General features: G+C 32.7%; 1 protein-coding gene across 1 annotated transcript in view; it reads left to right on the forward strand.

Annotated features, from left to right (window-relative positions):
• The window catches only part of LOC128175723 (uncharacterized), an 85,111-nt gene extending 64,280 nt beyond the window's left edge, over positions 1-20,831 (forward strand). The window contains exon 2 of the mRNA XM_052841550.1: positions 18,987-20,831. Coding sequence (XP_052697510.1) covers positions 18,996-20,648 — 1,653 coding nt within the window. The 5' untranslated portion in view covers positions 18,987-18,995 and the 3' untranslated portion in view covers positions 20,649-20,831. The remainder of the gene's footprint in view (positions 1-18,986) is intronic.
• Positions 20,832-21,910: the final 1,079 nt, after the last annotated feature.

The raw sequence follows: 21,910 nt of genomic DNA on the forward strand, positions 1-21,910 counted from the left end.
CTGTCAAAATAATAAACGGATAACTGAATTTGACTTAGTAGCTGCGAAATCTTTCTATCAGTAATGAAAACATTCAAAATATTCAACAAAGCTTCATCATGTAATATTCATAATTGATAAATTTCATGTGTACATGTATATAACATTTAGATTTCACGAGGTCATGCTTTTTAACTCACTTCTTTCTACTTCAACACACACCCGAAGACCCACAAACACTCGATAAGTTTCTCTGCGAAATGAAGAAGAATAAGAAAACAAACAAAAAAGACGGAAAGTAGTGGCTATTTATTACTAGTATATAATTATAGGGAACTCTATAATAATGTTCGATGGAAAACACAAACATTTCTTTCTATTCATTGAATGTTAGAGGGTTGAATACATATAAAAAGCGTATAATATTATTTGACTGGCTACGAGATGCTTATTGTGATGTGATATGTTTACAAGAAACACATTTTGTTAAAGAACAAGAAGCGTTTTATAATGCAAGATGGCATGGTGAAAAGTTTCATTAAGGTCTTCCGTTTCCAACGGAAGACCTTATTGTTATTGCTTTGTTTCTTTTTCCCTATTCTTATTATTAAGGTCTTCCGTTTCCAACGGAAGACCTTATTGTTTTTGCTTTGTTTCTTTTTCCCTATTCTTCTATATTATTATTATTTTTTTTTCTTACAAATTTTGTGCACGCGAGATCTCGAAAACTACTCAATTGATTTTCATAAAACTTTCAGATCTAATAGATGATGATATGAACCGTATTGCAATTCTTTTTATTGATGACGTCACTTCCGGTTTTGAGATATAGTCGTTTTTTCGATTTTCAGAGGGGTATTTTGTCGGCAGTACTCCTCTTAAACTATAGCAGATATAAACTTGAAATTTTCAGCGATGGTAGACGGAAGACTGAAAATGTGCATGAAGGTTTAAAATCATTTCAAAAAGCGTCGAAGCTCGCCTGGACCCGAAAATTGAGATTAAACAAACGTCATAATTTTTTCTGGTTTTCGTTAATTATCTCTTTTCTGAAAAATATTTTGTTAAGACATGTTATGTAAAAAAAGTTTCTACTTACAGGACCTTTTCTTTGAAATCAGGAAAAAGGGGCTGACCCCTCAAATAAGGGAACGAAAGGGCTCCTAAGTCTTTAATTTGTACTCCTTTTCTGAGAGATATTTGTGAAATGTTATAGAAGCAAATATGTTTATCTCACAGTTATGTATCCAAGCAATGTAATGATTTTGTCATGTATTACGTAATTAAGGGTTTTTAGGGGCCAAAAGTCCAAAATTTCGATCTCCCATATCTCAGAAAGGAAAAATATTTTGTAATGCAATACAGAGGAAAAGTTGTTCAAATTAATGTTCTTAACAATATGCAACCTTCAAAAATTTTGTTAAACGGCCCTTATAAGGAGATAAAGGATCGGACCCTAAAACCTTCTTTCTCATATATCTCCAAAATGGTAAGGAATTTCTAAACACTTGTTGAACAAAATTTGTTTAGAATTAAATGACCTTTCATTTTATATGTAGAAAAAGGAACTGGCCCCTAATGGCTTTAAACTGTAGCCCTTAACTGAGAGACATTTTGTGAAAGGTTATAGAAGCAAATATGTTTATCTCACAGTTATGCATCCAAGCAATGTAATTATTTCGTAATTAAAGGTTTTTAGGGACCAAAAGTCCCAAATTTTGATGACCCATATCTCAGAAAGGAAAAATATTTTAAAATGCAGTACAGAGGAAAAGTAGTTCTTAATCATATGCAACCTTCAAAATTTCGCCAAACGGCCCCTGTAAGGACATAAGGGATCGGCCCCTTAAACCTTCTTTCTCATATATCTCCAGAACGCTAACGAATTTTTAAACACTTGTTGTTGACAAAATGTTTTCAGAATTAAATGTCCTTTTATTTAATTCCAAGAAAAAGGGGCTGGCCTCTTAAATTAGGGGATCAAAGGGCTTCAAATTTTTTTTATCTATAGCCCTTTAATGAGAGCCATTTTGTGAAAGGTTATGAATGCTAGATTAGGTAGAATACGTTTCTATATCCTTACAATATAATGATTTTCTCTTGCGTTACCCAATTAGGGTTTTTGGGGACCAGATGTAAACAAAATTAATCTTTTCAATCTTAATTGGAAGAAATTCAAGCATGTAAAAAAGCAATGTAATAGAACTTACAAAAAGCGATGCAATAAAGCATTAGTACTTCACTCCTTTTTCCTTATTATGTTTTGTTGTCGAAAATCAAAATAGATGATGTCATTTTTTCTTTTAAAAATCGGACGGAAGACCTCCTCGTTGCTCGCAACGAGATCGTGTCTAGTTAAGGTCTTCCGTTTCCAACGGAAGACCTTATTGTTATTGCTTTGTTTCTTTTTCCCTTTTATTTTTTTTTTTTTTCTTACGCTTTTTTGTACAAGCGATTTTTTGAAAACGACTTGACCGATTTTCGTGAAAATTTCAGATCTTGTAGATATTGATAAAAACCTTATATATAATTTTTTATTTTAATGACGTCATTTCCGTTCGGGAGATATTGACGTTTTAGTGATTTTTAGAGGGTCATTTTGTCCTGCTATCTCCTCCTAAACGAAAAAAAAAATTGAATTTAAATTTTCAGGGATTGTAGACAAAAGATTATAGATGTGTTTAAAGGCATTTGTGGTTGTCTGGCTTCAAAGGCGTCGAAGCTCGCCTGGACCCGAAAATCGAGTTTAAAAAAACGACGTAATTTTTAATGGTTTTCGTTCTTTATCTCCTTTCCTGAAAATATTTTACCATAACATATAGAGCAAATAAAATTTATATTTACAAGATCTTCCGTTTGATAACAAGAAAAAGGGGCTGGTCCCTTAAATAAGGGGCCAAAAGGGCTCTAAAGTCTTTCTCCCATAGCACTTTACTGAGAAATATTTTGTAATATGTTTAAGAAGCAAAAATGTTCATCTTTTACTAATTAAACTATACATTATGAATTTTTAATTATGCGTTACTTAATTAGGGGTTTTAAGGGGCCAAAAATCCAAAACTTCGATCGAATATATCTCAAAAAGGACAAATATTTTGAAAAGCAAAATAGAATAAAAGATGCTTAGAATGATGTTTTAAACAATATTCAATCATAAAATTTTCGTTATCTTGCCCCAATAAGGAGATTAGGGGTCGGCCCCTAAAATGTCCTTTCCCAGATAGCTCTTAAACGGCAAAGAATTTCTAAACACTTGTTGAACAAAATATGTTTAATATCAAAAGAACTTTCGTATGATGCCAAGAAAAAGGGGCTGGCCCTTCAATTTAGGGGCCAAAAGGGCTCTAAAGTCTTTCTTCTATAGCACTTTACTGAGAAATGTTTTGTTATATGTTTAAGAAGCAAAAATGTTCATCTTTCATTTATAAAACTATACATTATAAAAATTTTATTATGCGTTACGTAATTAGGGGTTTTAAGGGGCCAAAAGTCCAAAATTTCAATCGAATATATCTCAAAAAGGACAAATATTTTAAAAAGCAATATAGAATAAAAGATGCTTAGAATGATGTTTTAAACAATATTCAATCATAAAAGTTTCGTTATCTGGCCCCAATAAGGAGATTAGGGGTCGGCCCCTTAAATATCATATCCCAGATAGCTCAAAAACGGCAAAGAATTTTTAAACACTTGTTGTACAAAATATGTTTAATTTCAAAAGAACTTTCGTATGATGCCAAGAAAAAGGGGCTGGCCCTTCAATTTAGGGGCCAAAAGGGCTCTAACGTCTGTCTTCCATAGCACTTTACTGAGAAATATTTTGTCATATGTTTAAGAAGCAAAAATGTTCATCTTTTACTAATTAAACTATACATTAAAAAAATTTTATTATGCGTTACGTAATTAGGGGTTTTAAGGGGCCAAAAGTCCAAAATTTCAATCAAATATATCTCAAAAAGGACAAATATTTTGAAAAGCAATATAGAATAAAAGATGTTAAGAATGATGTTTTAAACAATATTCAATCATAAAATTTTCGTTATCTGGTCCCAATAAGGAGATTAGGGGTCGGCCCCTAAAACGTCATATCCCAGATAGCTCAAAAAACGGCAAAGAATTTCTAAACACTTGTTGAACAAAATATGTTTAATATCAAAAGAACTTTCGTATGATGCCAAGAAAAAGGGACCGGCCCTTCAATTTAGGGACCAAAAAGTCTTTCTTTCATAGCACTTTACAGAAAAATGTTTTGTTATATGTTTAGGAAGCAAAAATGTTCATCTCACATTTATTTAACAACATATTATAATTATTTTATCATGTGTTCCGTATTAAGGGGTTTAAATGGGTTTTAAGGGGCCAGAAGTACCAAACTTTGATAACATACCTCAAACAGAAAAAATATTCTAAAAAACATTATTTTGAAAATCAATATAGAATAAAATGCTGAGAATGATGTTCCCAATAAAATTCAACCATCAATTTTTTTTTGTTGCCCCAATAAGGAGATAAAGGGTCAAATATCAAAGTCAAGGTCATATAACCTTCAAAAAATCGCACGGAAGACCTCCTCGTTGCTCGCAACGAGATCGTGTCTAGTTATTATTATTTTTTTCCCTTTTTTTGTGCACGCGATTTCTCAGAAACGGCTCGGCCGATCTCAATCAAATTTAAGGATGGGATAGATAGTGGTCAGAAATTGATTGGAAATTTTTTGTATTGATGACGTCACATCCGTTTTTGAGATATTGAGATTTTTCTAATTTTTATATGGGAATTTTGTCTTCTGTTGTTCTCCTAAAGTATAAGAGATATTGCGCTCAAATTTTTACGGTAGGTAAACGAAAGATTGAAGTTTTGCATGATTGTTGTTTTGTATGTTTAGCACTACTGGCGCCAAAGCTCGCTATGGCTCGAAAATTGACATTAAAAAAGCGTCGTGAATTTTTGTGCTTTTCTCTCTTTCTCTCTTTTCTGGAAAATATTTTGTTAAAACATGTAATGTAAAAAAAGTTTACATTTACAAGACCTTTCTGCTGATATCAAGAAAAAGGGGCTGGCCCCTAATATTAGGGACCTAGAAGGCTCTAAAGTCTTTTATCCATAACTCTTAACCGAGGGATATTTTGTAATAGATTATAGAAGCAAATATGTTTATCTAACAGTTATAAAGCCAAGCAGTATAACAAATTTCTCATATGTTACGTAATTAGGGGTTTTTAGGGGTCAAAAGTCCAAAACTTTGATCACCTATATCTCAAAAAGGAAAAATATTTTGAAATGCAGTATAAAAGAAAAGATGCTCAAAATGATGTACTTAACAACATGCAACCTAAAACATTTGGTTCAGCGGCCCCAATAAGGAGATAAGGGACCGGCCCCTAAAACATTCTGTCTCCGATATCTCAAGAATGGCAACGAATTTTTGAACACTTCTTGAACAAAATGTTTTTATAATCAAATGACCTTTCATTTGATACCAAGAAAAAGGGGCTGGCCCCTAATATAAGGGACCTAAAGGGCTCTAAAGTATTTTACCCATAACTCTTTACCGAGGGATATTTTGTTATAGATTATAGAAACAAATATGTTTATCTCACAGTTATGTATTCAAGCAATGTAAAGATTTTATGATGTGTTACATAATTAAGGGTTTTTAGGAGCCAAAAGTCCAAAATTTCGATCACCCATACCTCAGAATGGAAATATATTTTGTAATGCAGTACAGAATAAAAGTTGTTCAAATTAATGTTCTTAACAAAATGCAACCGTCAAAATTTCGTTAAACGCCCCCTAAAAGGTGATAAGGGACCGGCCCCTAAAACCTTCTTTCTCATATATCTCTAGAACGGTAACAAATTTCAAAACACTTGTTGAACAAAGTTTGTGTAGAATTAAATGACCTTTTATTTGATATCAAGAAAAAGGGGCTGGCCCCTAAAATTAGGGTACCGAAGGGCTCTAAAGTCTTTAATCTGTAGCCCTTTACTGAGAAATATTTTGTGAAATGTTATAGAAGCAAATGTGTTTATCTTAAAGTAATGTATTCAAGCAATGTAATGATTTTATCATGTGTTACGTAATTAAGGGTTTTAGGGGCCAAAAGTCCAAAATTTTGATCACCCATATCTCAGAAAGGAAATATATTTTGTAATGCAATACAGAAGAAAAGTTGTTCAAAATGATGTTCTCAACAAAATGCAACCTTCAAAATTTCGTTAAACGGACCCTATAAGGAGTTATGGGATTGGCCCCTGAAACCTTCTTTCTCATATATTTCCAAAACGGTAACGAATTTCTAAACACTTGTTGAACAAAATGTGTTCAGAATTAAATGTCCTTTCATTTGAATCCAAGAAAAAGGGATTGCCCCTTAAATTAGGGGATCAAAGAGCTCTAAAATCTTTTATCTATAGCCCTTTAATGAAAGCCATTTTGTGAAAGGTTATTAAAGCTAGATTAGGTATAATACGTTTATATATCCTAACAATATAATGATTTTCTCTTGCGTTACCCAATTAGTATTTTTGTGGGACCAGAGGTAAACAAGTTTGATCTTTTCTATCTTAATTGAAAGAAATTCAAGCATGTAAAAAAGCAAGAGAACTTATAAAAAGCGATACAATAAAGCATTAGTACTTCACTCCTTTTTTCATAACATGTTTTGTTATCGAAAATCAAAGTCGATGATGTCATATTTCATTCCAAAAATTGAACGGAAGACCTCCTCGTTGCTCGCAACGAGATCGTGTCTAGTTAAGGTCTTCCGTTTCCAACGGAAGACCTTTTTATTATTTTTTTTTTCTTACGCTTTTTTGTACAAGCGATTTTTTGAAAACGACTTGACCGATTTTCGTGAAAATTTCAGATCTTGTAGATATTGATAAAAACCTTATATATAATTCTTTATTTTAATGACGTCATTTCCGTTCGGGAGATATTGACGTTTTAGTGATTTTTATAGGGTCATTTTGTCCTGCTATCTCCTCCTAAACGAAAAAAGATATTGAATTTAAATTTTCAGGGATTGTAGACAAAAGATTGTAGATGTGTTTAAAGGCATTTGTGGTTGTCTGGCTTCAAAGGCGTCGAAGCTCGCCTGGACCCGAAAATCGAGTTTAAAAAAACGACGTAATTTTTAATGGTTTTCGTTCTTTATCTCCTTTCCTGAAAATATTTTACCATAACAAATAGAGCAAATAAAATTTATATTAACAGGATCTTCCGTTTGATAACAAGAAAAAGGGGCTGGTCTCTTAAATAAGGGGCCAAAAGGGCTCTAAAGTCTTTCTCCCATAGCACTTTACTGAGAAATATTTTGTAATATGTGTAAGAAGCAAAAATGTTCATCTTTTACTAATAAAACTATACATTATAAATTTTTAATTATGCGTTACGTAATTAGGGGTTTTAAGGGGCCAAAAGTCCAAAACTTCGATCGAATATATCTCAAAAAGGACAAATATTTTGAAAATCAATATAGAATAAAAGATGTTTAAAATGATGTTTAAAACAATATTCAATCATAAAATTTTCGTTATCTGGCCCCAATAAGGAGATTAGGGGTCGGCCCCTAAAACGTCATATCCCAGATAGCTCAAAAACGGCAAAGAATTTCTAAACACTTGTTGAACAAAATATGTTTAATATCAAAAGAACTTTCGTATGATGCCAAGAAAAAGGGGCTGGTCCTTCAATTTAGGGACCAAAAGGGCTCTAAAGTCTTTCTTCCATAGCACTTTACTGAAAAATGTTTTGTTATATTTTTAGGAAGCAAATATGTTCATCTCACATTTATTTAACAACATATTATAATTATTTTATCATGTGTTCCGTATTAAGGGGTTTTAATGGGTTTTAAGGGGCCAGAAGTACCAAACTTTGATAACATACCTCAAACAGAACAAATATTTTAAAAAACATTATTTTGAAAATCAATATAGAATAAAATGCTGAGAATGATGTTCCTAATAAAATTCAACCATCAAAATTTTTTTGTTGCCCCAATAAGGGGATAAAGGGTCAAATATCAAAGTCAAGGTCATATAACCTTCAAAAAATCGCACGGAAGACCTCCTCGTTGCTCGCAACGAGATCGTGTCTAGTTATTATTATTTTTTTTCTTCCTATTTTTGTGCACGCGATTTCTCAGAAACGGCTCGGCCGATCTCAATGAAAGTTTTAGATATGATAAATATTGGTCTGAACCTGATTTAAAAAAAATTTGTGTCACATCCGTTTTTTAAATATTGAGATTTTTCTAATTTTTATATGGGTATTTTGTCTTCTGTCGTTCTCCTAAACTATAAGAGATATTAAGCCCAAATTTCTACGGTTGGTAAAGGAAAGATTGAAGTTTTGCATGGTTGTTGTTTTGTAAGTTTAGCACTTTTGGCGCCAAAGCTCGCTGGGGCTCGAAAATTGACATTAAAAAAGTGTCGTAAATTTTTGTGCTTTTCTCTCTGGAAAATATTTTATTAAAACATGTAATGTAAAAAAGGCTTATATTTACAAGACCTTTCGGCTGATATCAGGAAAAAGGGGCTGGCCCCTAAAATTAGGGACCTAGAAGGCTCTAAAGTCTTTTACCCATAGCTCTTCACCGAGGGATATTTTGTAATAGATTATACAAGCAAATATGTTTATCTCACAGTTATGTATTCAAGCAATGTAATGATTTTATGATGTGTTACGTAATTAAGGGTTTTTAGGGGCCAAAAGTCCAAAATTTCGATCACCCATATCTCAGAAAGGAAATATATTTTGTAATGCAGTAGAGAAGAAAAGTTGTTCAACATGATGTTCCTAACAAACTGCAACTGTCAATATTTCGTTAAACGGCCCCTATAAGGAGATAAGGGACATGCCCCTTAAACCTTCTTTCTCATATATCTCCAAAACGGTAACGAATTTCTAAACACTTGTTGAACAAAATTTGTGTAGAATTAAATGACCTTTTATTTGATATCAAGAAAAAGGGGCTGGCCCCTCAAATTAGGGGACCAAAGGGCTCTAAAGTCTTTAATCTGTAGCCCTTTACCGAGATATATTTTGTGAAATATTATAGAAGCAAATGTGTTTATCTTATAGTTCTGTATTTAAGCAATGTAATGATTTTATCATGTGTTACGTAATTAAGGGTTTTTAGGGGCCAAAAGTCAAAAAATTTGATCACCCTTATCTCAGAAAGGAAAAATATTTTGTAATGCAGTATAAAAGAAAAGTTGTTCAAAATGATGTTCTCAACAAATTGCAACCGTCAAAATTTCGTTGAACGGCCCCTATAAGGAGATAAGGGACCGGCCCCTAAAACCTTCTTTCTCATCTATTTCCAAAACGGTAACGAATTACTAAACATGTGTTGAACAAAATTTGTTTAGAATTTAATGACCTTTCATTCCATATCAAGAAAAAGGGGCTGGCCCCTAATAAAAGGGGACCAAAGGGCTCTAAAGTCTTTAATCTGTAGCCCTTTACTGAGAAATATTTTGAGAAATGTTATAGAAGCAAATGTGTTTATCTTATAGTTATATATTCAAGCAATGTAATGATTTTATCATGTGTTACGTAATTAAGGGTTTTTAGCGGCCAAAAATTTTCTAAACACTTGCTGACAAAATGTGTTCAGAATTAAATGTCCTTTCATTTGAATCCAAGAAAAAGGGACTTGCCCTTTAAATTAGGGGATCAAAGAGCTCTAAAATCTTTTATCTATAGCCCTATAATGAGAGCCATTTTGTGAAAGGTTATTAAAGCTAGATTAGGTTAAAAAAGCAAGTTAACTTATACAAAAACAATACAATAAAACATAAGTACTTCACTCCTTTCCCATAACATGTTTGCTGTCGAAATTCAAAGTCGATGATGTCATATTTCATTCTAAAAATCGAACGGAAGACCTCCTCGTTGCTCGCAACGAGATCGTGTCTAGTTAAGGTCTTCCGTTTCCAACGGAAGACCTTCTTGTTATTCTTCGGTTTCTTTTTCCCTATTCTTCTTCTTATTATTTTTCCCCTTTTTTTGTGCACGCGATTTCTCAGAAACAGCTCGGCCGATTTCAATCAAATTTCAGGATGTGATAGATATTGGTCTGAACTTGATTGGAAATTTTTTGTATTGATGACGTCACATCCGTTTTTGAGATATTGAGATTTTTCTATTTTTCATAGGGGTATTTTGTCTTCTGTTGTTCTCCTAAACTTTATTAGATATTAAGCTCAAATTTTTACGGTAGGTAAACGAAAGATTGAAGTTTTGCATGATTGTTGTTTTGTATGTTTAGCACTACTGGCGCCAAAGCTCGCTATGGCTCGAAAATTGACGTTAAAAAAGCGTCGTGAATTTTTGTGCTTTTCTCTCTTTATCTCTTTTCTGGAAAATATTTCGTTAAAACATGTAATGTAAAAAAAGTTTATATTTACAAGACCTTTTTGCTAATATCAAGAAAAAGGGGCTGGCCCCTCAAATTAGGGACCTAGAAGGCTCCAAAGTCTTTTACCCATAACTCTTTACAGATGGATATTTTGTAATAAATTATAGAAGCAAATATTTTTATCTTACAGTTATGAAGCCAAGCAGTATAACGATTTTCTCATATGTTACGTAATTAGGGGTTTTTAGGGGTCAAAAGTCCAAAACTTTGATCACCTATATCTCAAAAAGGAAAAATATTTTGAAATGCAGTATAAAAGAAAAGATGCTCAAAATGATGTACTTAACAACATGCAACCTAAAACATTTGGTTCAGCGGCCCCAATAAGGAGATAAGGGACCGGCCCCTAAAACATTCTGTCTCAAATATCTCAGGAATGGTAACAAATTTTTGAACACTTCTTGAACAAAATGTTTTTATACTCAAATGACCTTTCATTTGATATCAAGAAAAAGGGGCTGGCCCCTAATATTAGGGACCTAGAGGGCTCTAAAGTCTTTTTCCTATAGTTCTTTACCGAGGGGTATTTCGTAATAGATTATAGAAGCAAATATGTTTATCTCACAATTATGTATTCAAGCAATGTAATGATTTAATGATGTGTTACGTAATTAAGGGTTTTTAGGGGCCAAAAGTCCAAAATTTCGATCACCCATATCTCAGAAAGGAAAAATATTTTGTAATGCAGTACAAAAGGAAAGTTGTTCAAAATGATGTTCTTAACAAAATGCAACCGTCAAAATTTCGTTAAACGGCCCCTGAAAGGAGATAAGGGACCGGCCCCTAAAACCTTCTTTCTCATATATCTCTAGAACAGTAACAAATTTCTAAACACTTGTTGAACAAAATTTGTGTAGAATTAAATGACCTTTTATTTGATATCAAGAAAAAAAGGGGCTGGCCCCTAAAATAAGGGGACCAAAGAGCTCTAAAGTCTTTAATCTGTAGCCCTTTACTGAGAGATATTTTGTGAAATGTTATAGAAGCAAATGTGTTTATCTTATAATTATGTATTCAAGCAATGTAATGATTTTATCATGTGTTACGTAATTTAGGGTTGATGGGGGCCAAAATTCCAAAATTTTGATCACCCATATCTCAAAAAGGAAATATAGTTTGTAATGCAATACAGAAGAAAAGTTGTTCAAAATTATGTTCTCAACAAAATGCAACCGTCAAAATTTCGTTAAACGGCCCCTGAAAGGAGATCAGGGACCGGCCCCTAAAACCTTCTTTCTCATATATCTCTAGAACGGTAACAAATTTCTAAACACTTGTTGAACAAAATTTGTGTAGAATTAAATGACCTTTTATTTGATATCAAGAAAAAAGGGGCTGGCCCCTAAAATAAGGGGACCAAAGAGCTCTAAAGTCTTTAATCTGTAGCCCTTTACTGAGAGATATTTTGTGAAATGTTATAGAAGCAAATGTGTTTATCTTATAATTATGTATTCAAGCAATGTAATGATTTTATCATGTGTTACGTAATTTAGGGTTGATGGGGGCCAAAAGTCCAAAATTTTGATCACCCATATCTCAAAAAGGAAATATAGTTTGTAATGCAATACAGAAGAAAAGTTGTTCAAAATTATGTTCTCAACAAAATGCAACCGTCAAAATTTCGTTAAACGGCCCCTGAAAGGAGATCAGGGACCGGCCCCTAAAACCTTCTTTCTCATATATCTCTAGAACGGTAACAAATTTCTAAACACTTGTTGAACAAAATTTGTGTAGAATTAAATGACCTTTTATTTGATATCAAGAAAAAAGGGGCTGGCCCCTAAAATAAGGGGACCAAAGGGCTCTAAAGTCTTTAATCTGTAGCCCTTTACTGAGAGATATTTTGTGAAATGTTATAGAAGCAAATGTGTTTATCTTATAGTTATGTATTCAAGCAATGTAATGATTTTATGATGTGTTACGTAATTAAGGGTTTATAGGGGCCAAAAGTCCAAAATTTTGATCATCCATATCTCAGAAAGGAAATATAGTTTGTAATGCAATACAGAAGAAAAGTTGTTCAAAATGATGTTCTCAACAAAATGCAACCTTCACAATTTCGTTAAACGGCCCCTATAAGGAGTTATGGGATCGGCCCCTAAAACCGTCTTTCTCATATATCTCCAGAACGGTTACAAATTTCTAAACACTTGTTGAACAAAATTTGATTAGAATTAAATGACCTTTCATTTAATATCAAGAAAAAGGGATTGCCCCTTAAATTAGGGGATCAAAGAGCTCTAATTTTTTTATCTATAGCCCTTTAATGAGAGCCATTTTGTGAAAGGTTATTAAAGCTAGATTAGGTATAATACGTTTATATATCCTAACAATATAATGATTTTCTCTTGCGTTACCCAATTAGGGTTTTTGAGGGACCAGAGGTAAACAAGTTTGATCTTTTCTATCTTAATTGAAAGAAATGCAAGTATTTAAAAAAGCAAGAGAACTTATAAAAAGCGATACAATAAAACATTAGTACTTCACTCCTTTTTCCATAACATGTTTTGTTGTCGAAAATCAAAGTCGATGATGTCATATTTCATTCTAAAAATCGAACGGAAGACCTCCTCGTTGCTCGCAACGAGATCGTGTTTATTTGTTTTTCTAATTCTGTTTATAGCCGGGGAGTTTCTGTCCTATTTAAGGAAAACGTAAATATTGAAATTTTAAACCACCATCAATCAAGAGATGGTAGACGAATATTGATAAATGTACGCTATAACGATAAGATTTTCACAATTGTTAATATATATGCACCAAATCAAGAAAAACAAAGAATAGAATTTTTTAAGAAGCTCTTAACTTGGATAAATCAAAAACCTTTAAACACTGATGGTCTAATTATGTGTGGTGACTTTAATTGTCAATTAGATTCTCTAAATAATGACAAAAGTATACGTGTCCTAAGAAATGCCCTAAAACATTTCAACTTAATTGATTGTTGGGATAAAGACGAAAAAGATAATATCAACAGAATCTACATGGTGTAATAGCGATAATATTCCTCAGAGCAGGATCGACTTTGTTTTTATGACAAAAAATATGTTATTTCCTTTAGATAGTATTTTTCTACGCAGAGCGCCAAATGTTGAAGAAACACGTTTTAGTGATCATATTAGAATAAGATTTGATATAAATACAACTGAAAATTTGAGAGGTAATGGGTATTGGAAATTTAATACATCTCTTCTTTTGGATAAAACATTCTGTGACGAATTAAGAAAACGTATAAAAGACGAAAATGAACAGAACAACCTTGATCCTATACAAAAATGGGAACATATCAAAATGACCATTAGAACTTATTGTTCACAATACTCAAAACAAAAGGCAATGAAGAGTAAAAAGCGAATTAAATTCATAGAAGCCCAGCTTAAATCTATAGAACTAGCACATCATTCTGAGATAGATATGTTAAACAAACGAAAGCTCGAAAAAGAACTAGATGATTACTATAACGAAAAATGCAAAGGTGCATACATTAGATCAAGGGCTATATGGATTGAAAAGGGCGAAAAAAGCACCTTCTATTTTTAGGTCTTGAAAGAAAACAACAATATGATAATACTATTAATAGGGTTAAAGATAAAAACGATATGACTTATAGTGATAATGAAAATGTAATGAAATGTATTTACAATTTTTATAGTACACTAAATATAGTAGTAAAAACGCATCTGAAGAAGAAGTAAAAACCTATCTAAATGATATAGATTGTGAAAAAATAACAAAAGCGGAGAGAGAATTATGCGATCAGCTCCCCGAACTGGGGGAATGTAAAGAAGTTATAAAACTTATGAAAAATAATAAATCGCCTGGTCAAGACGGTCTACCCGCGGAATTTTATAAACTATTTTGGAACGATATAAAAGAACTTTTTTTCGCATCATTCTTAAAAAGCATTGAGGAAGGTATGCTGCCTTTTTCTCAAAGAAGCGCAATTATGTCTTTAATTTATAAAAAAAGGGAAAAGGAAAATATATCAAATTACAGACCAATTAGTCTAACTAACGTTAATTATAAAATATTTGCTCATGTGTTAGCTAAGCGTCTTCAAAAAGTGTGTAACAGATTAATTGGACAAGAACAAAGTGCATACATTAAAGGTAGATATATAGGCGTAAATGCGCGCTTGATACTATATATATTTGATTATTATATGAAGAACGAACTAGATGGTATCTTACTTTTTCTAGATTTTGAAAAGGCGTTCGATTCCGTTGAATACAATTTTATGTTTAAAACATTAGAAAAATTTTGCTTTGGAGAACAGTTTATTAAAATGATAAAAGCACTATACAATGAACCTATTTTTAAGATAAAGAATAATGGATGGCTGTCAAAATCTTGTAAAATGCAAAGAGGCATTCGGCAGGGATGCCCTGTGTCAGCACTTTTGTTTGTAATTGTTATTGAAATATTAGCTGTTCAGATTAGAAAATGTGAAGATATAAATGGTCTGACATTTAATGAAAATAGTGGTAAGATAATTAAAATAGTTCAACACGCTGACGACTGCACAAATATGTTGAAAGATACAAATTCTCTTAAAAATGCAATAGAAATAATTAATGATTTCAGTAAAATGGCTGGACCGAAATTAAACTTAGGAAAAACGGAATGTCTTTTAACAGGGTCTTTTATTGAAATATATTCGAATGATAATTCAATACATGGAGTTAAAATTAATAAAAATTGTGTTAAGTCTTTGGGAATATATCTTGGTTATTACTATAAAGAATGCTATGTAAAAAATTGGACCAGCAAATTAGAAAAGTTAGAACGAATTCTAAGCGTTTGGAAAAGAAATTTAACAATATTTGGTAAATGCACAGTTGTTAACACATTAGCAATATCAAAACTTGTATATAATGCCTTTATTTTATCTAACCCACATATTGGATTTTTTAAAGATGTGACAAAACTCATTTTCAATTTTTTGTGGAAGAAAAAAGATAGAATTAAAAGAAACACCCTTATTGGCGAAATTGAAGAAGGGGGTATTGGGATTGTAGATATAGAGAGTAAATTTCTAGCTGCTCAGGCATCTTGGATTTCACGTATTTTAGACGACAGAAGCATTACATTCAGAACCTTGTCTGATATTCTTGATAAAACAAATCTCTCAATATATGATGTGTTAAAAACAAGTGATTGTAAACATAGTAAATCAGACTTTTTTATAATGACAAAACTTCCACACTTTTATGTTGAAGTTTTTATTGCTCTAAACAAATGTAAAAAATTGAGACAAGTAAATCATCTGAAGAGAGATGAATTCTTAACAGAATTTATCTGGAATAATAATCTTTTTACTTGCAAATCAAAACCATTGTGCTTTGAAAATTGGATCAAAAGTGGGATTTTATATGTGAAAGATATTTTTGATGCAGATGGGAATTTGTTTGACATAAATTATTTTTCTAGCATCATGAAAAAGAAAAATAATATTTTTTGTGAGTATATTATGCTTAGAACGTGTTTTAAGAATTACATAGAAATATTTGATTGTTCTTATGCAAAATACATTAATATACAACAAAATACTAGGTTTATCTTTAAAGATGGCCTTAGAAGAAATATAGAATGTTTAAAGAGTAACTTTTATTATTCTATTTTTGTGAATATGAAATTTAAGAGATCTGTATATGAAAACAGATGGAAGAAATTGTTTGTTATGTCGGCTGGAATTATTTGGAAAAATATATATAATCAAAAAATAAAATGCATGTATGATAAGAAAGTTGCTGAATTCAATTATAAGTTATTAAACAGTGTACTTAACGATAATTTAAGTGTTAGTAAATGGAACAAAGATGTATCAGCCGAATGTGAATGTTGTCAAACAGTCGAAGACTGTGAACATCTTTTATTTAGTTGTAAATTAGTAAAAAATATATGGCAAGAGGTGGGAAATTTCTTTAATTTTGGAATATCATGGAAGATTGGGGTTCCATTATGAAAATAATGTCAAAACTAGAAGGTTGAATAATATTTTGTCATTTATCTGCTTTTTAATTTATAAATACAAAATGTCTTGTAGAATAAATCAAGAAAGAATGTCAAAAGCAAATTTAAAATATCTTGTGAAAAATAACTTAATTGTGGAAATTTGTGTTCTTAAAAAAGCTGGAAGTATTTCATGTTCTGATGATATGTAATTTACTTTAAGTAATTATATTATGTAACTTTATGCATTCATCAATTTTTATTCCACATTCTGGGGGTTGCAGTCCTCCAGTTGGAAGACAAGGGGTTCAAAGGACTACGGATTGGACTATGTGTGTGAATCCCTTGTCTCTTGTCTTTGTGGAAAAGATTGTATATATACATTATATCTTGTGTAATACTAATGTTTAAGCTATATTTGATATTGTATTTCTGTTGAAAATTGAAATAAATTATGGAAAAGTCTAAAAAAAACAAAACAAAAAAACGTTCATTAAAGCTTAATTACGTATTTTATTTTCAAAACAGCATGACCACATGTGATAATATACACCACTTTATTAAAATAAATAAATTATGTTTTTGACTTTCATTCTCCTTTAAATACCCACTCACTGGTTAAAAAATCATTGTAATCATTTTCCACTCAGCTGCAACAAAAAAGAATTAAGGTTCACACCTTTTCTAAATATCCAGCTTTGCAGTTTTTTATTTCAACTATAAAGAATACGTTAAGAAACAATTAAGAAACAATTCGGACACGATATATACGAAAAAAAAATGATTGAACATTACAGCATTGTCATTGATTTTTTAAGTGTTAATTCCCGCGTTGCGCGGTTTATCATCTAGGAATTGTTTTAAAAAAAAGTATACGACCCTTCATGACTCTAAATAGATTAATTGAGACTAAATTTTAAGCTTTAAAATATCTTGTATGCAGCAAAAAGAATTTAAAATACCCCCAAAATCATATTAAATGAATGATAGATCAAATCAGTCTCTTATTTGGGAATTCAAATTTTGTTGAAAAAAAGATATTTCTTTTTATTGAACATTTTTTATTGATCAGTCAAATGATATATCGTTATGTCGAGCCACCTTAAATGCTATTTAGTTTTTAACACGTACATGTATAATGTTAGTATAGTGCCAATCTACAAAGAGGTTAAAAGTGAAATTAAGGAAAGTAACATTGAAGTTTGAAAAACTACCGCCTTCCCTTTTAAGGATAGGGATTTTCAAGATTTGGGAATGAGCCCTTTTAAAAAAGAAGAAGATGGGTGGATAAGGCGTGTAAAATGCCAATACACGGTGGGACAAGCTACTGAAAAATCAAAATATCAATAAATCTGATATATGTTTTTAAAAAATCATTTAAAACAATATAAATGTAACATATCATTGATTTTTAACCAATAAACATGCCCAATACTTGGAATATGTTGACTCAAACAGGCGTATACGTATCAAAACCATCAAATACTGCCATTTTTTAGAACTTCAAGGCATTTTCTCATATAGAGTGGGTCTGAGCTTCATATTTTTCTCATAGTCCAAATAAGGTATAGTGGAAAACAAAACGATTTCAATCAACAAAAACGTGGATAGATGACCCACTATACATTAAAAATATAATTTTGTATCCCAACAATTGAACGTTTGAAAAAATAATACAAATCCGTAAGTTCGTGGTCAAAGTAACACATAATATTTAAACAGCTTACTTTGTTGTGTCTGAAATGGCTCAGTGGTTAGAGAACCTGACATAAGCTAACCTTATATATGTAGAGTTTTTACATGTATGTTATGGGTTCGATACCGAACAATTTTCTGTCAAAATTTTTTTTTTTATCTTTTGTTAAATTTATTAAAAACCGAGTATAGTTAGAAATTGTGTTTTTGCAAACTTGTATTATAATATATTTGAATAGATTTAATTGGGAAAAAATAAATTCAAAATTGTATTTCACTACATAACCGAATGGGCATTTGCGCCATCATATTCTCCCATCTTTGTATGAGTCTGCCTACCCCCCCCCCTCCCCCACTTTCAAAAATGATGCTACGTGCCTGCTACATGATTTGCATGTCTCTGCAGTTACAAACTAATACCTTTTTTTCATCTAATGTAGACTAGACACTCTAAAGTATCATATTTATATTAACACGGCATTGGAGAACAGGTTAATTTTTAAATAATGAAAGTATAAATAATAGCTTTAAGAATAACCGATTGCCAGCAAACTCCTGACACACCCTGGATCCTACGATATCGATACATGACATTGTATGCCTAGCGGCAGCTAAATAATATTGACGTAAATCTCGAAGTGAAGAAAGGGATATGCTAGAGGTTTTCTATTATAAAGTTCTTCATTTTTCAAAATATTAATATTAAATAGGTTAAAGCATGCGTGTTACATAAAAGGAACTTATGAGTAAAAGATTTGTTAAAAATTAAAATAATAGTTTTTTGAAATTCTAATGGATAGCTGATAATAGTGTTTCGTATAAAATCTTTTCAGGCATGTATTTAATGAGCATTTCAGGAAAGAAATTATATGACCTAAAAAAATGTATCGGATATTAAATAAAATATTTCTGATTACTATTTTCACAGGGTGTGCAGATGATGGAATCTAGAAATGAAGCCCAGGATTTTGTTGGATGTGATCTATGTCAGCAACCAGTATCATTTTTCTGCAGACGATGCGGGGTCAATCTCTGTGATCCCTGTGTCCCCATACATCTACGCGTGAAATCTAAGAACGGCCATGACATTGTAGATTACACCAGCAAGGATGATGACGACACATGTCACTGTGATTCCCACCCCCAAAACGATTGTTTCGCATACTGTAAAACGTGTGATGCTCCGATATGCATCCTCTGTGTATCTATCAAACACAAATCACACGAAATGTCTGAGCTGTCCGATAAAATTGAAGAACTTTTAAAGGTTATCGCGGAGGAAAATGATCGACTTCAGTCATCCAAACATGAATTAGAAAAAATTCTTGATCACACGACGAAGATGTTGTCCTCAATATCCTTATATTACAAACAGCGGAAAGATGAAGTTACGGCGCGGGGAGAAGAGTGGCACAAACAGATCGAGGAGACCGTGAAGAAACTTCACCAGGAACTGGATGACACGCAAAAGGAACACGAAGCTGTACTACAAAAACGAAAGAAAGAATTTGAAGAAATGGTTGGAAAAGTGGATGAAATGAACGGGAAAACAGTAAAATTAAAGAAATCAAAAAATGTTAAAGAAATGCAGACTTTTGTGCCAGTGATTCAGAATCATCAGAATTTAAATGAGTTCTCACAGTATTCATTTCCGTCATTTCATGAATGCAAAATAGATCCAAATTATTTACAAACTTATTTCGGATACGTTGAAAAAATGCAAGAGAAAAAAACTTCGCTCTCGGAATATGAATTCAAAGAAAGGGAGTTAGCGGGTAGAAGAATATTAGAGGTACCAACAGTTACTTCTGTTATAGAAACTAAGTTCCCTGCTAGTGAAAACTATCAAACTCGTCTGTATGGCATGGCCGTTACTGACGATAACAAGGTGTGGATGGGAGGAGCAAGCAGAAAACTGAAGTTGTTTGATCTCCAGGGACACCTCCACCACACCGTCAGCATTACTTACCATGGCATGTACTTATGTATGTACAACAAACAAGTAGTATACAGTGATCAATCAGATAAAGCCGTGAGAATGATATCTGACACCGACACTGTGGTGACGATGTTCAAAACCGGGGACTGGATGCCATACGGCGTCACAAGCGCCGCGTCCGGTGGTCTACTGGTTTGTCTCCGTAAAGACGATCAGTGCAAAGTCGTCCGATACAGCAGTACCCGTACCGTGCTCCAGGAAATCCAGTACGACTCGCAGGGTCAACCTCTGTACAAAGACGCGACTTGCATCACTGAGAATGTCAACGGTGACATCATTGTAACTGACTGGCAGAAAAAAGCAGCCATTGCTGTCGATAGATTGGGTATATTTCGGTACTCGTACTCGGGGAAGGACATTGAATTTTTTGCCTGTTCAGTCGCCACTGATTCTGTCGGTCACGTCATCGTTACAGGTGGTGTTGGTAGAAATATTTCCATGCTGGACAGAGACGGACAATTCCTGAGATACATCATTCCTGAAGGAGGAATAAAAGATCCACGCGGCGTGTGTATCCTTGGTCACGGTGAGATGATGGTGGGAGAGTGTAAGACCGGAATCGCTAAAAGAATCAAATACTTAGATGAATGAAGGCACGTCTGTGTTATTTATCATTCTGTTACAATAACAGTAGAAATGGGTATTTGACATTTATGACTTTGACTTTAATTTACTATTTGTACAACCATACTGCATAAGTCTAGTATCCACTCATATACAATACAGTATAAAACTCGACTCATACTATATACATGTATAGACTGTATGGCGAAAAGCAAAAAAAAAAAAAAAAGAAAAAAAAAGAGCTAATACCACAACTGTTACACCTCTTAAGTCTCCCGCGGTTTCTTCTTCTTCTTCTTTCCCGCCCTGAACTTGTTTCTCAGAAATGGCTGAACAGAATTGTACAAAACTCTAGGATACAATAGGCCTGCATATCTAGATGTGCACGCTGGTTTGATTTGATTTGATGTGTTAAGGGGCATCAAATGGTATGTAGGACATGAACCCCAGGGTGGTCCTGACCCCCCTCAAACAGGAAATGCACTAATAACTTGAAATCGGTTAAGATCCCTACCCCTAAACCATATATATTCTTGTTCCTTGTGTCAAGTGGCATCAAATGGTATGTACAATGTAGGTCATGGGCCCTATGGGTGGTCTTGACCCCCCTCAAAGAGGAAGTGCCCAAATATCTTGAAAATGGTCAAGATGCTCACCCCTAAACCATATATATTCTTGTTCCATGTGTTAAGGGGAATCACATGGTATGTAGGTCATTGGCCCGGGGGTGTTCCTGACCCCCTTCAAACAGGAAGTGCACAAATAACTTGAAAACAGATAAGATCACCACCCCTTAACCATATATATTCTTGTTCCTGGTGTCAAGGGGCATCAAATGGTATGTACAATGTAGGTCATGGGTCCTTGGGGTGGTCTTGACCCCCCAAAGAGGAAGTGCCCAAATATCTTGAAAACGGTTAAGATTCCCACCCCTTAACCATATATATTCTTGTTCTTTGGGTCAAGTTGGTTTACCTGATGTATAGTAAAGGACCCCTGGGAATCATCATGAAACTTCAGAAATAAAAATAATCAAGTTCTTAATCTTTTTGTCTGTAAAGTTTGACCCATGTGAGTCATCCCTACTCCAATGATGGCCGTTCGTTTGGGAGACTTTATAATCGCCCCGACTATAATTACATCTTGTTAATGATAGAATTAATATAATATATCATTAGATGTTGCAATATACAAGATTGAATAAAGCAAAACAATTCAATAATATTACTTGATTTTGGATTTTTATAGTATAATCATTAATCTTGATTCACTAATGAAATTATCAAAAT

The sequence above is a fragment of the Crassostrea angulata genome, chromosome 3 (assembly GCF_025612915.1).
Source record: "Crassostrea angulata isolate pt1a10 chromosome 3, ASM2561291v2, whole genome shotgun sequence".
Classification (NCBI taxonomy): Eukaryota; Metazoa; Mollusca; class Bivalvia; order Ostreida; family Ostreidae; genus Magallana; species Magallana angulata.